Source organism: Haematobia irritans, chromosome 4 (assembly GCF_050003625.1).
Source record: "Haematobia irritans isolate KBUSLIRL chromosome 4, ASM5000362v1, whole genome shotgun sequence".
Taxonomy (NCBI): Eukaryota; Metazoa; Arthropoda; class Insecta; order Diptera; family Muscidae; genus Haematobia; species Haematobia irritans.
Genome location: NC_134400.1, coordinates 174,992,425 through 175,008,576, shown reverse-complemented (window position 1 = coordinate 175,008,576; position 16,152 = coordinate 174,992,425). Strand labels below are relative to the sequence as shown.

At 33.8% G+C, this 16,152-nt stretch overlaps 2 protein-coding genes across 4 annotated transcripts in view; one reads left to right on the top strand and one right to left on the bottom strand.

Moving 5' to 3' along the window:
• Window positions 1-16,152, bottom strand: part of LOC142237241 (neurobeachin-like protein 1) — a 272,260-nt gene that overhangs the window by 152,668 nt on the left and 103,440 nt on the right. The window lies entirely within an intron of this gene.
• On the top strand, window positions 2,288-6,742 carry LOC142233563 (larval cuticle protein A2B-like). The gene is made up of 3 exons (XM_075304526.1): window positions 2,288-2,387; window positions 2,462-2,653; window positions 6,165-6,742. Exons 1-3 carry the CDS (start codon window positions 2,376-2,378, stop codon window positions 6,453-6,455), a joined length of 495 nt encoding a protein of 164 aa, XP_075160641.1. The 5' UTR covers window positions 2,288-2,375; the 3' UTR covers window positions 6,456-6,742.

Genomic DNA, 16,152 nt, shown 5'->3' with positions numbered 1-16,152 from the left:
CAAGGCTTAGATAAAAACGCCGATTTATCCATATTTCAATAGAAACATGTCGAAAATAAAAAAAGCCAAAAATAGCTAAAAGGGTCATGAAAAAAAGCCAGAAAAAAAGCTAAAAGCTAAATGCATTTTTTTCCCGCTAAACGTCTTCAAAAAAAGCCAAATCTAGCGGGAAAAAAGCTAAATTGGCAACGCTGCTAAGTGGTTTCACTGCAATGTGAAACGCCGTTCGGACTCGGCTATAAAAAGGAGGTCCCTTGTCATTGAGCTTAACAAGGAATCGGGCAGCACTCAGTGATAAGAGAGAAGTTCACCAATGTGCTATCACAATGGACTGAATAGTCTAAGTGAGCCTGATACATCGGGCTGCCACCTAACCTAACCTAACCTAGTATTTTAATTCTACTCCCTGTGCCAAATTTCACGTAAATCGGACTACAACTCTGGCTTCTGGGTCCATATAAGTGCATATTGGGCGAAAGATATATATGGGAGCTATAACTAAATCTGAACCGATTTCTTCCAAAATCAATGGGTTTCTATTCTGACCCAAAGGAGGAAATTGTGTCAAATCTTAAGGCGATTGGACTTAAACTGCGACCTATACTTTAATCATAAAAATGTGTTCACAGACAGACGGACGGACAGACGGACATGGCTAGATCGACCCATGTGTCTATCTCGTCTCCTTCTGGGTGTTGCAAACATATGCACTAACTTATAATACCCTGTTCCACAGTGTGGCGCAGGGTATAATTATGTCAAAATTTTATATGTATAGAAAAATTTGTCAAAAGTTTATTTCTATAGAAAATTTTCTCAAAATTTTATATCTATTGAAAATGTTGTCAACATTTTATTTCTATTGAATTTCTTCAAAAATTTTTTTCTACAGAAAATTTTGTCAAAATTTCATTTCTATAGAAAATATTGTCAAAATTTTATTTCTATAGAAAATTTTCTCAACAATTTATTTCTATGGAAATTTTTTTCAAAAATTTATTTCTATAGAAAATTTCGTCAAATGTTTGTCAAAATGTTATTTTTATAGAAAATTTTGTCAAAATTTTATTAAATAAAATTTCTCAAATTTTATTTCTATAGAAAATTTTGTCAAATTTAATTTGTGTCAAAATTTTATTTCTATAGAACATTTTTTTAAAAATTTTGTTGCATAGAAAATTTTGTCAAAATTTTATTTCTATAGCAAATTTTCTCAAAATTTTATTTCTATAGCAAATTGTGTCAAAATTTTATTTCTATAGTAAATTTTGGCAAAATTTTATTTCTATAGAAAATTTTCTCAAAATTTTATTTCTATAGAATTTTTTTTTTCAAAGTTTTATATCTATAGAAAATTGTTCCAAAATTTTATTTCTATAGAAAATTTTGTCAAAATTTTATTTCTATAGAAAATTTTGTCAAAATTTAATTTCTATAGAAAATTTTACAAAAAAAAAAATTGTACAAAATTTTATTTCTAAAAAAAAAAATGCAAAATTTTATTTCTATAGAAAATTTTGTCAAATTTAATTCTGTAGAAAATTTGTGTCAAGATTTTATTTTTATAATTTTTTTTTTTCAAAATTTTGTCAAAATTTCATTTCTATAGAAAATTGTGCCAAAACAAACATCAATAATTCAACCAATCCACCAAGCAGTAAAAAAATGATAATTTTTGGTAGTATTAAAGCAATTATGGCAACCGTGGTTGTAATCCCTAAATTTGGTGAGGGTATAACAAGTGAATGCTATTCAAAATCACCAGGATATGTTAAGTGTCAGTGAGTTGGTTGAAATTACACCACCCCAGTGACAGCAGGTGTCAAACACTATGCTTTGTTGTCGTTTTTATTGTTGTTGTATAAAGGAATGATAGCGATATCATATAGCAGTGTTCTGAGTGAGCATGAGTCAAAAGTTGTCTAAAGGAAATCCAATGATCTGAGACACCCGAATATGGCCCACTTTCAAACTCAAGGGCATTAAATGGAAGCTGATCTCAGTTGTAGGCCTTGTTGCATGGCTTAACAAAAACAACAAAAAAATATGCAAAAAAATTTATGCGTTAACTAACTGACGACATTGAAGTGTTTGGTGCGGCTTTTGGTTGACATAGGCCGTAAAGTTGATTTTTCGCATATTTTTGTTTTCTTTTTTTTTTTGTTTGTACAACATTCAAAGGCGTTTTCCCAATAAGTCACCCTGATCATAAGAACCGGATGAAAAGCAATTAAAAAGAATTTTTCCCCTAAGAGAATGTTAGAACAGTTTTGTCTTAGCTATAAAAGCAATTGTTGACAGTGCTAAGAATGCCACAAACCAATTAACGCTTAAAAGCATTACAGCAAAATCGTATCAAAAACTCCAGCGATAAAATGAGACAAGAGGTAAGAATGAGAAAAGCCGATCAGCATGTTTGCCTTTGGTCCTAATCGGGTTTCCTTTTGGATTTATCCTGTAGTTCTTACTATTCAGCGCTTTGATGGCTGTTGCCTCAGCTGTGGTCCTTCCAGCTGCTCCAGCTTATCCTGCTTATCATGGTCCATCTGTATATCCTGCCGTTGCCAAATATGCTTTACCCGCTGTAGCAAAGGTAGCTGCCCCCGAACCATATGATCCTCATCCACAATACAGCTACAATTATGATATTCATGTAAGTAGATGAAGCATTCAAAATCGGACGATCAAAAACATAATCACGCCAAACAAATTCAGTTTTATGTAGCATTTTTGCCGTAACCATGTTTTTTTTTTATTTACTTGGAGTCGTCAAAAATTTAATTCGATAGAAATGCTCAATACTACCAAGGATAAAAGTTATGTGCTTTTCATACTCCTAACTTAATACGTACGAAATGTTTGTGTTTGTAAAGAATCTTACAGTGTGGTCGAACGCTGTCAATTGCCAGCGATAAGTAATAAATCGATAAATGTGTAATCGATCACATTGATAAGTTGCCGTATCGATTATGTTGTCGAAATGTCTACAAAATTTTGGGTATCATCGTACGGATAAACTGACATTATGAACGGCGTCTCAGTGGGATATCTGTTGCATTTACATAGTACAGTGAAACCTCTCAAACATGGACACCTCCCAAAAGTGGAGAGTTAGGTTAGGTTAGGTTATGTGGCAGCCCGATGTATCAGGCTCACTTAGACTATTCAGTCCATTGTGATACCACAGTGGTGAACTTCTCTCTTATCACTGAGCGCTGCCCGATTCCATGTTAAGCTCAATGACAAGGGACCTCCTTTTTATAGCCGAGTCCGAACGGCGTTCCACATTTCGGTGAAACCACTTAGAGAAGCTTTGAAACCCTCAGAAATGTCACCAGCATTACTGAGCTGGGATAATCCACCGCTGAAAAACTTTTTGGTGTTCGGTCGTAGCAGGAATCGAACCCACGACGTTGTGTATGCAAGGCGGGCATGCTAACCATTGCACCACGGTGGCTCCCAAGTGGAGAGTTATCTGGGGACGTTTGGGGACTGAACACCTCTCAAATGTGGACAAAATTTAGGCGACTGTGGGTGTCCACTCCACTGTAATTGATTTGCATTTTTAATTTCATTTAAAATTTTTGGTATTTATTACAAAGTGGCAAGAAATGGATTAAAAGGTGACATAAACTGTGTCACTTGCAATAAAAGGTGGCACATGAATAAATTTGAATTTATAATTTTTTTTTTTCATGAAATTATAATGTTGCGCTTTTTTCAAATTAGATCTAAATCTTTCCAGCATTCATTTTATCTACATTTCGTCGAAAATCAATCCTTGAAATTAATAGTTCAAGGGAGAATTCGATTTACTGACCTAAAAGGTTAGGTTGAAAAGAGGATGCAGGTGTCCTTGTCTGATGTTGGCTGACATACCCATAAGCCAGAATTTGGCTTGTTGTGCGCTCTTACTTCTTTCGTATCGTTATTTTATTTCAGGAACTATGTGTCCTTAACGAATTACCTAATTTTTTCCACTCTCTATTTCCTACGCGGGATCAGGGAGAATCACCGATATGGTTAATTCTTTGCCTAGTAAAGGCAGGTAGCGTTCCAGAGTTTCGTCATCCTCAAAACACGCCACATATGCACCACCCTCGGTTGCTCCTATATGGCACAGATGTGCTCTCAATTCCAGGTAACCGGTCGATATTCTGACTGTCGTTCTACTTTCCTTGAGTAGTTCTCAAGACTTTTTCTTGTGTGGGTCCCCACAAAGTATTTTCGTCGCTTTCTGTGTCACCTGTGCCCATTCATCCAACTGGACCCGAGATATCCCTATGGGCTTGTCGTTCTCTAAGTTCACTCCCCTATGAGTTCTAGGTCTAATCATCAGTTCTTATTCCGACATGTCTTGGCACCCATATGATGCGATCCTACATATTCCCAGTATTCGTTGATCATTCTTTTGCATTCTAATACGGTAGGCGATCGAACCGTAATGTCTGATATTGATTTCATTGTCCTCCGGCAATCTTTGAATATGAGCACGTTTTGTGGTCCCTTATGACACGCACTTCTGTCTGCAAGATTGTGCTGTCGTTCCGTAATCGGAATAGGATCTCGGTGTCTGGGTCCTCCACATATACGTCCAGTTCTCCAGTCTAGTATCTCACTCATCTTCGATCCATCGGCGCAGCAGTATTTTCCCTCTGGTATCTGTTCTAGTGATCCATTCTCTCAGGACCATCTTACTGGCGTCAGAATGTCACACTTGGCAACTATGGCCACCTAAGGTATACGATCATGGATTATTGCGGCATCTGCCATTACATCCACCATATTCGTTATTATCCTTTCGTCAGGTTTCGTGTCTCATCGCAGCCATGGCGGTTTTGCTTTTGATCTGAACCTCTATAGTCCTTATCCAAGTCCAATATCGCCTCCAAGGCTCTGGTTGACGTGGTCTTCATGGTCCCAGTTATGTCAAGACAACATGACCTTTGGAGCCGTTGTACAATTTCTATGTTGCACTTCCTCTCCATTGATGACCATCACTGTTCTGGTGATCCATTCTCTCAGGACCATCTTACTGGCGTCAGGATGTCACACTTGGCAACTTTGGCCACCTCAGGTATACGATCATGGATTATTGCGGCATCTGCCATTACATCCACCATATTCGTTATTATCCTTTCGTCAGGTTTCGTGTCTCATCGCAGCCATGGCGGTTTTGCTTTTAATCTGAACCTCTATAGTCCTTATCCAAGTCCAATATCGCCTCCAAGGTTCTGGTTGACGTGGTTTTCATGGCCCCAGTTATGCCAAGACAACATGTCCTTTGGAGCCGTTGTACAACTTCTATGTTGCACTTCCTCTCCATTGATGATCATCACTGTTCTGGTGATCCATTCTCCCAGGACCATCTTACTGGCGTCAGAATGTCACACTTGGCAACTTTGGCCACCTCAGGTATACGATCATGGATTATTGCGGCATCGGCCACTATATTCGTTATTATACTTTCGTCAGGTCTCATCGCAGCCATGGCGGTTTCTCTTTTGATCTGAACCTCTATAGGTCTTAAGTCCGATATCGTCGAAAAGGCTCATGGCCCCAGTTATGCCAAGACAACATGTCCTTTGGAGCCGTTGTACAATTTCTATGTTGCACTTCCTCTCCATTGATGACCATCAGACTATGGACGCGTATGTCAGGATTGGCCTTGTTATGCTCTCATATTTCGATTCAGATGCTATTTAAAGTCCACCTCTCTTCGGCACAGTGCCCACCATTTGTAGGTTTTCTCAGTCCTGTCTTTAATGTGGCTCTTCAGTTTTCTGTCGAAGGTTACTCCTAAGTAATTTATTGTGTCAAACACTGGTATCGTCTTGCCCAAAAAACTCGGTTAGATATATAATTTTAGTCCTTCTGTCTTCTCCGAGTTAACATTCAGGCCCCTGGGTCTTGTGCTGTTATATGCCATCCTTATGTCATCTGCGTTCAAATCCCTCCCTAGCTAGAATTTGTATGTATACATTTACTAAGGGGATTTTTAAAGGTAATAAATACAATTTATGTTCCATGTAAAAAAAGTTTGTTTGGGAATTGCATCTCTATTTTACATCATCTCATACTGAGTTAAAGGTCAGAATACAGGAACATATGGAATAGAGATTATTTTTCTGCTATTATAATTTTATTCTCTTTTCCGCATACAGGATCCCACCACTGGTGACATCAAGAGCCAACAAGAAAGTCGTGATGGAGATTTAACTAAAGGTTCCTATTCTCTAATCGAACCCGATGGTACTCGTCGTACTGTGGAATATACCGTTGATCCTGTTGGGGGATTTAATGCTGTAGTTCATCGTGAACCTGCTGCCGTTAAAGTAGCTCCAGTAGCTAAAGTTTTGGCTCCATCTCCAGTGTACCATGCTCCCTTGGTGGCCAAGGCTGTCGTACCGGCTGCGCCATTTGCTTATCATGGTCTACCAGCTTATCACCATTAATTGAAGCTACCATCATCATTGTGAAAATTCATCCCCTCATGTTGACGAACTAGGACTATTTTCTACAGGCCACCGTTTTTAATTCATATCCATACAGTGAACCTCATATATATATAAAATGTATAAAAAAGGCAATTTACTTTAGCATAAAATGTCTTCTTTTTATTTTCAAAAACTGTATATTGTAGTCACTACATGATTTTGCCATTATATCTATTTTACTTTATAGATGTTTATATATCTAAGTTTTTGTTTTTAATTGCAAATAAAATAAATGTGAACAGAAATTGTCATTAATTATATTGAAAAAGAAAAATTGAGTTGCCATTCCTAATTGAGTAGTTTGGGAATCGGGTTTATTTTGGCCAAAGAGATGAGATGAAAACTTACATACTTCGATTGGCCACCAGAAAGCAAGCAAGAAATACCGAATACTATCGGGAAAATGTCCTAAATTCAATATCGTAGAACTGGTCCAAAAAACATTTCGGCCGCAGCCATTCCGAATTGAGTAGTTTTGGGAATCGGGTTTATTTTGGCCAAAGAGGTGAGATGAAAACTTACATACTTCGATTGGCCACCAGAACGCAAGCCACTCAAGTCACTCTCCGTCGTATTCATCGGCTGTTGGTTCAAAAGAAATACCGAATACTATCGGGAAAATGTCCTAAAGTCAATATTGAGTACAACTGTTCAAAAAACATTTCGGCCGCAGACCATAGGCCTTCCGACAACCAGTAATAGCTTAAAAAGGAGGTTCTTCGCTGCATTTCTACCACACAATGGTAACCAAAATCTCGGAATCTCAATCCGTTGGACTGAGGTATTTTGGGGAGTAAGGTTGGCTCTAAAAATTCCACAGTATTGATCATCTCAAGACGGCGCACAGAGCATCGATCCCATACAACGATTGACAAAAATAGAAGTAGGCATCGCAGGAAAGCGAAACTTTTGAAGGGCCTTGTTGTTGATGGTTAAAACTAAGAAAAATGTGAAGTTTGGTATCGATCGGACCACGTACCTAACACAAAAAGCAAAATGTCCGTCATTTAGGAACGGTTATAGATCACTCTTTTAAAAGTTTGTATGGTTAGAGCCGAGATATTGACCACGTAATGAATCAATTTTTGAGATCCTAGCCGGACCGGAACCCTACTGACAGGTCCCTAAAATGGATCCCCTCGGCTATTGGAAAAGTTGATCAAATTTTCAATTTCTTTTTATACCCTTCACCACTACTGTGGTACAGGGTATAATAAGTTTGTGCATTTGTATGTAACGCCAAGAAGGAGTAATCATAGACCAACCTTTTAGTATACGGATCGGAATTAAATTCTGAGTCGATTTAGCGATGTCCGTCTGTATGTCTGTCTGTCCGTCCGTCTGTCTGTCTGTTGGTGTATTTTTGTGTGCAAAGTACAGCTCGCAGTTTTAGTCCGATTGTCCTAAAATTTGGTATAGGGTCCTGTTTCGGCTCAAAGACGATCCCTATTGATTTTGGAGAAAATCGGTTCAGATTTAGATATAGCTGCCATATATATTTTTCACCGATCTGGTCATAATTGGCGTGTATATCAACCGATCTTCCTCAAATTCCGTACATCCGAATATTTTATGAGTCTCGAAAATCTTGCAAAATATCAGCCAAATTGGTTCAGATTTAGATATAGCTCCCCACGGAGGCCAATTTTTTGCTCCGATTTAGTTGAAATTTTGCACAGGGAGTAGAATTAGCATTGTAGCTATGCGTGCCAAATTTGGTTGAAATCGGTTAAGATATATCTCCCATATATAGCTTTCGCCCGATTTACACTCATACGACTACAGAGGCCAATTTTAACTCCGATTTAGTTGAAATTGTGCACAGGGAGTAGAATTAGCATTGTAACTATGCGTGCCAAATTTGGTTGAAATCGGTTCAGATTTAGATGTAGCTCCCATATAAAGGGTGATTTGTTAAGAGCTTGATAACTTTTTTTTAAAAAAAAACGCATAAAATTTGCAAAATCTCATCGGTTCTTTATTTGAAACGTTAGATTGGTCCATGACATTTACTTTTTGAAGATAATTTCATTTAAATGTTGACCGCGGCTGCGTCTTAGGTGGTCCATTCGGAAAGTCCAATTTTGGGCAACTTTTTCGAGCATTTCGGCCGGAATAGCCCGAATTTCTTCGGAAATGTTGTCTTCCAAAGCTGGAATAGTTGCTGGCTTATTTCTGTAGACTTTAGACTTGACGTAGCCCCACAAAAAATAGTCTAAAGGCGTCAAATCGCATGATCTTGGTGGCCAACTTACCGGTCCATTTCTTGAGATGAATTGTTCTCCGAAGTTTTCCCTCAAAATGGCCATAGAATCGCGAGCTGTGTGGCATGTAGCGCCATCTTGTTGAAACCACATGTCAACCAAGTTCAGTTCTTCCATTTTTGGCAACAAAAAGTTTGTTAGCATCGAACGATAGCGATCGCCATTCACCGTAACGTTGCGTCCAACAGCATCTTTGAAAAAATACGGTCCAATGATTCCACCAGCGTACAAACCACACCAAACAGTGCATTTTTCGGGATGCATGGGCAGTTCTTGAACGGCTTCTGGTTGCTCTTCACTCCAAATGCGGCAATTTTGCTTATTTACGTAGCCATTCAACCAGAAATGAGCCTCATCGCTGAACAAAATTTGTCGATAAAAAAGCGGATTTTCTGCCACTGATTTTGGTAATAAAATTCAATGATTTGCAAGCGTTGCTCGTTAGTAAGTCTATTCATGATGAAATGTCAAAGCATACTGAGCATCTTTCTCTTTGACACCATGTCTGAAATCCCACGTGATCTGTCAAATACTAATGCATGAAAATCCTAACCTCAAAAGAATCACCCTTTATATGTTTTTCTGATTTCGACAAAAATGGTCAAAATACAAATATTTTCCTTGTAAAATCGCCACTGCTTAGTCGAAAAGTTGTAAAAATGACTCTAATTTTCGTAAACTTATAATACATATATATCGAGCGATAAATCATAAATAAACTGTTTCAAAGTTTCCTTAAAATTGCTTCAGATTTAAATGTTTCGCATATTTTTTTACTAACATTGTGTTCCACCCTAGTGCATTAGCCGACTTAAATTTTGAGTCTATAGATTTGTAGAAGTCTATCAAATTCTGTCCAGATCGAGTGATATTTAAATGTAAGTATTTGGGACAAACCTTTATATATAGCCGCCAAAACATTTGACGGATGAGATATGGTATCCAAAATTTAGATCTACAAAGTAGTGCAGGGTATAATATAGTCGGCCCGCCCGACTTTAGACTTTCCTTACTTGTTTTAATTTTGACTCTTTTGTTAAATAAATTTATTTTATATTTGTTGTTAGCTTTCAACTCAAAAAAAAAAAAATAAAATTTTGCTAATTTTGAAAATGTGAAAGTTTCACATGTTTTCCTTTTTTGGCCATCTTGGTTATACTTTGAAAAGTTGTAAGAAAAAAATTATATCGCTGAATTTTATTTGTTTGTTTGATTTGTACTTATTGTTAGTATTCGAAAAGTTTGTAAAACAGGTGCAAATTTCAATTTGGCCATTTTAGAGGCACTTTGAGGACTTTTAAGATTTTTTTTTTTGCAAAAATAACGTAAACTTTTCAAAATTACCAAAATTTTATTTCTAGAATAGAAAACTATTGAATGAAATGAAATGAAATTCGGAGATATAATTTTTTGTTAAAAGTCCTCAAAATGCCACTAAGATGGCCAAAAAGGCAAATGTATATAGCCTTAACCTTTTTGGGTAAAAAAAATACCAAAACTTAAAACAAAAAATAAAATTTTAATTTGCTCAATTTTCTAAAATCGGACCATTCGTTCATACACCATCCACGTACTTTAATCCCACAGTGAAAAAAATATTTACGTGATATTAAAGATTACGCAATCTAAATTTTAGAACGCACAATTTACAAAATATTAAAGACAAATTTCTTTAAAATAATAAAATTTTAATTAAAATTAAGTTTATCAGGGATGATAAATGATGTTGACGAAAAAACACTAAAAATCTATTAAAAAGGTACTTTTCGAATCCAAAAGGTGCTAAACTATTGTAAAAGTATACGTATATTTAAATCTAGACCGGTTTGGACCTTTTTTTGGTTTTTCTAAAACAAAAATATTTTGCAAAATTTTATTTCTATAGAAATTTTTGCCAAAATTTTATTCTATAGAAAAGTTAGACAAAATTTTATTTCTATAGAAAATTTTGTCAAAATTTTATTTCTATAGAAATTTTGTCAAAATTTTATTTCTTTTCCTCTGTTGGTTAAGCTACACTTGTAGTTTAGTCAATGCATGGTTTTAAGCTGAAATCAAAAACAACAACAATGATTAAAGAACAAAACCAACAATAACAAAACAAAACGAATGAAAAAATAAACCCAGCCAACTGCACTCAAATCGATGATTTGAGGAAAGAGATATGTTTGTACGAATTTATTTCGGCATAAGCCGGCTATCATGTAAAACTTTTTTCGGAAGGTTCAAGTGTGGTTCATTGTAGGGTTTAATGAACTGCCTGAATTTATTCTGATAATTGGTTGATAGTTTTGCTGCAAGTAGAGGATGCTGATGAGGAATGTGGTAATTCCGAAACGTGCGTCCATCCAACCATCTTGCAGTCCATAGGGCTTTGACCAAATAAATTTGACAAACATTCTTTCCCTCCGTTGGTTAAGCTACACTTGTAATTTAGTCAATGCATGGTTTTAAGCTGAAATCAAAAACAACAATAAATTTTATTTCTATAGAAAATTTTGTCAAAAAAATTTTTTTTGGAGAAAATGTTGTCAAAATTTTATTTCCATAGAAAATTATGTCAAAATTTTATTTCTATAGAAAATTTGGCCAATTTTTATTCTAATGGAAATTTTGTCAAAATTTTATTTCTATATAAAAAATTTTATTCTAATAAAAAATGTTGTTACCCCCATTTTCATGAAGCTCCGTTTGAGCAACGTTAGCAAACGAAATGTAAAACCGTACTATGGACATATCTGTGATCTTGCCTATATAATTCATATGACAGTTAGGAATTTAAGCGATGAAATTTTTTCAGTAAAAGTTAACCGGAGAGAAGATATTTGCAATTTACTTCCTGTTAACTGGGAGTTAAAGCCTAACGGAGCTACATGAAAATGGCCGTTAATCATTTTTTTCTATACCAAATTTTGTCAACATTTTATTTTTATAGGAAATTTTGTCAAAACTTTATTTGTAAGAAAATGTTGTCAACAATTTATTTTTATAGAAATTTTTGTCCAAATTTTATTTCTATAGAAAATTTTGTCAAAATTTTATTTCTATAGAAAATTTAGACAAAATTTTATTTCTTTAGAAAATTTTGTCAAAATTATTTCTATAGAAAGTTTTGTCAAAGTTTTATTTCTATAGAAAATCTTGTCAAAATTTTATCTCTATAGAAAATTTTGTCAAAATTTTATTTCTATAGAAAATTTTGTCAAAATTTTATTTCTATAGAAAATTTTGTCAAAATTTTATTTCTATAGAAAATTTTGTGTAATTTTTATTCTAATGACAATTTTGTCAAAATTTTATTTCTATATGAAAAATTGTATTCTTATAGAAATTTTTTTCAACAATTAATTTCTATACAAAATTTTGTCAAAATTTTATTTCTATAGAAAATTTTAATTTCTATAGAAATTTTATTATCCTAGATTTAAAGCCAGATAGTTAGCTAAAAAAATTTTTTATTTTAAAGAAGCCGGACTCAATACCAAAATCCTTAAAGCAAGGGCAAAATCTTTGGATCCAAGTAAACTTTTTTGAGTGCATTTTGGACCAAAAAAGCTTAAAATTCAAATATTTTTTAAAAATTGTTCTACACGGATGAAAAAGACTGTTTTTCATATGTTTGGCTATAAACATTATATGTTTGGAACACACATTTTTAAACACAATATTATTGAGTGCAAGCATACAGTCGACTCCGCTTTAGCGCAATGCGCTTTACTGAAAAACCTCGGATAACTGAAATCGATCGCATTCCCCAGTTGTTTTTTCTGTCCATTTCATTTAAATTACTCCGCTTTAGTGAAACTCCGCTTAACTGAAAAAATCGGATTACTGAAAAGTTTTTTGTGTTCAAGTGAGTTTCGTCACATTAGTATGACTTCGCTTTACTGAAAATGCCACATTCTCGCTATTGAGAGAGAGTACATTTTCTTCTCCGTATTGAGAACGCTTTATTTCAAGTGAAGATGGCACTTTCAAAACAGTTTAAATCACTCTGTAAATAAAATCAACTGAAAGGTAAAATTGTAGATGGCACACACACGAAATCAAACACCTTGTTTTTATTATTTTATGTACATAGCATTGGTCATAAGTTCGGTTAACTGAAATTGAGTGGATTTTTTTCCAGTTATACGGAGTCCGCTTTACTGAAACTTTTTCAGTTATCCGAAGTTCGCATTACTGGAAGTTTTTTTCAGTTATCCGTAGTCCGCTTTAGCAAAAACTTCGGATAACTGAAATTAAATGGCTGCATTTTTAACGTTTCAGTAAAGCGGAGTCGACTGTATAATGTTCATAAACTAGCATAACATGTTTGGGACATATATGTTAATATGTTAGAACATATTATGTTTGGGACATAAAATGTTTGTAAATATAATATGCTTGGATGCAAACATATATTAATTTAGAAATAGCCTATAAACATATATGTGTTTAGTAGCTTGGAGCGCTATTTAACAGGGAGCGATATTGAATTAAGTTGGTGGTTGTTGCTTGTTATTACAAAATTAACATTTTATTTTTCCTTGGGCAATTGATCAGCTACTTTGATCCTTACAAACTGTGTGGTCCGCTGTTCGAATCCCCGTCCGGCAAAAGGTAAAATTAAAATAAAAAAAAAATCATAAAATTGAATAATTTCGTCTACAATGTTTGAATTACAGAAAAAGGTGCTAAGAACTAAAAATCTCGTGGAAGTAAGAAAGATTTCGGGGAATATACAATTGGGCAGAAACAAAATTTTGAGCATTCAGGTCGAAAACCTATGTTGTTAGCACCTATATTACCTGTTTATTTTCATAATTCATTATGATTGTAAATATATAAATAAATAAATAAAATTTTGAGCACAATATTGATTGGGAGAATTTTTTTAAGCATATAATATTTTTGGGTGCAAAATGCTTCCAAACATATTATATGTTCACATAATAACATATTGTTTTTTGGAAGACAACATTGTTGAATTTGGATGCAAAAATACAAAATGTTTGGAACTTAGACTACCCAAACATATATTGTTTAGACCAATATGCTTTCAAACATATTATATATTGGTAGAGATCAAACATATAAATGTTTGGGCAATACCCAAAAATGTATATGCTTGAAGCAAAATATGTTTGGGAGTATATGTTACAGAAGCGATTTTTTGTGAGGGTGTAGTCAATTATAGCAAAATTATGTGCTCCGATTTTTATTCAAATTTCTGTTTTTTTTGATATTGAGTTCGGAAATTTGAGTTCAGAAATTTGAATAAAAATCGGAGCACATATATTTTTTGCCGCTATCGAAGCACTATGCGGCGCTTCGCCGGGAATGGGTCAACATACAGCAGAGCCAATTTCGTGCGGAGTATGTTATAATGTCTTTGAAGTAGAGATGTGCACGTGAGTAATAGTTTGCTCACGCTCACGCACACTCACGACGGAGAAATATTATTCACGCACACTCACGCACGATATTTTTTGGTAGGACTCACGCTCACGAAAAGAAAATTTATACTCACGCACACTCACGCACACTCACGCACGAAAATCTTTTAAGGAAAATTTTGTCAAAATTTTATTTCTATAGAAAATTTTGTCCAATTTTTATTCTAATGGAAATTTCATCAAAATTTTATTTCTATATAAAAAATTTTATTCTAATAGAAAATTTTGTTAACCATTTTTGTTCTATACCAAATTTTTTTAACCATTTTTTCTATACCAAATTTTGTCAAATTTTATTTTATAGAAAATGTAGACAAAATTTTATTTCTATAGAAAATTTTGTCAAAGTTTTATTTGTAAAAATTTTATTCCCATAGAAAATTTTGTGTAGTTTTTATTCTAATGAAAATTTTGTCAAAATGTTATTTCTATATGAACAATTTTAGTTATAGAAATTTTTGTCAACAATTAATTTCTATACAAAATTTTATCAAAATTTTATTTCTATAGAAAATTTTGTCAAAATTTTATTTCTATCGAAAATTTTGTCAAAATTTTATTTCCATAGTAAATGTTGTCCAATTTTTATTCTAATGGAAATTTTGTCAAAATTTTATTTCCATATAAAAAATTTTATTCTTATAGAAAATTTGGACAACCCTTTTTTTCTATACCAAATTTTGTCAAACTTTTATTTCTATAGAAAATATTTTCAAAAGATTATTTCAATAGAAAATTTATGAAGAAGTAACGCTTTGCAAAATCTACCAAACGAATGTGGTATAGACAATATTCCTCTCAAAAATATTGACTTAAAAACTAAAATATCCTCATTTGGGAATATGTTTATTTCTTCAATGTCCGCTATTTATAATTTTTAGAGTTGAGTTGATATCATTTAGGGCAGAATAAATCAATATAGAGTAGTTGTGATAAAAAAGTACCAAATGGCTCGCGGTCGTGCTACGCTGCATTTGGCAGTCGAAATGTATCAAAAAAAGCACAAAAACTTTATCAACCCTGGAATCTTACGATCTACATAGCATAGATTTTCTATTGGATTGGGATGTGGTGATTGGGCTGGCAACTTCGAGATATTAACATCGTTATGAACGAAACACTCCTTTATACACTTTGCTGTATGTTTTGGATCGTTGGCATGTTTATACCTCCATTTGTGTGGCATTTCTTCCTCTGTCTGTGGCAACATTATATTTTCCAAAATGTCTTTACACACAAAACGATCCATAATACCACTTCGAAGTTTATAATCGTAGTTTCAAAAATTTCTGTCATTAAATTTAGGACACAAATTTTACAATTTTGCGTCCCTCGGTTAAAGCCGTATTTCATTGAACTAAAGCAAATTTTGTTTGAAGTAAAGAAACACATTTTGGATTAAAAGAAATCGTTCTTAAAGTAAATGAAATATTGAATCTTTAGATTAAAAAAAATTTCAAATATAGGCTGAGACTTAGTTTAAGGAATTAGCATCTTTGGTGTAGTCTTTTGGAATTAAGAAAACATTTTTTTACTTTGAAGTAGCCGTTATAATTTCGATTGTTAAATTGGCATTTGTTTGTACGTGTAGCTTTCATAATATTCCGCGAAAAGAGGATGAAAATTCGATAAATGAGATCTGTATCCTAGATTTATGTTGAAGCCCGATAGGTAGCTAAAAAATGTCTTTATTTTAAAGAAGCCGGAATCAATACCAAAATCCTTAAAGCAAGGACGAAATCTAAGTAAACTTTTTTTTTTAGTGCATTTCGGACCAAAACAGCTTAAAATATTTTTAAAAAGTAGTTCTATTCAATTAAAAATTTGGGAAAAAATTTGGAAACAAATTTTCTATAGAAATAAAATTTTGATAAAATTTTCTATAGAAATAAAATTTTGACAAAATTTTCTATAGAAATAAAATTTTGACAAAATTTTCTATAAAAATAAAAT

Excerpts from the sequence above, each read along its gene's own strand:
- LOC142233563 (XM_075304526.1), top strand. Across the intron at positions 2,654-6,164 it reads GCTACAATTATGATATTCAT|GATCCCACCACTGGTGACAT; the intron begins GTAAGTAGATGA and ends TTCCGCATACAG.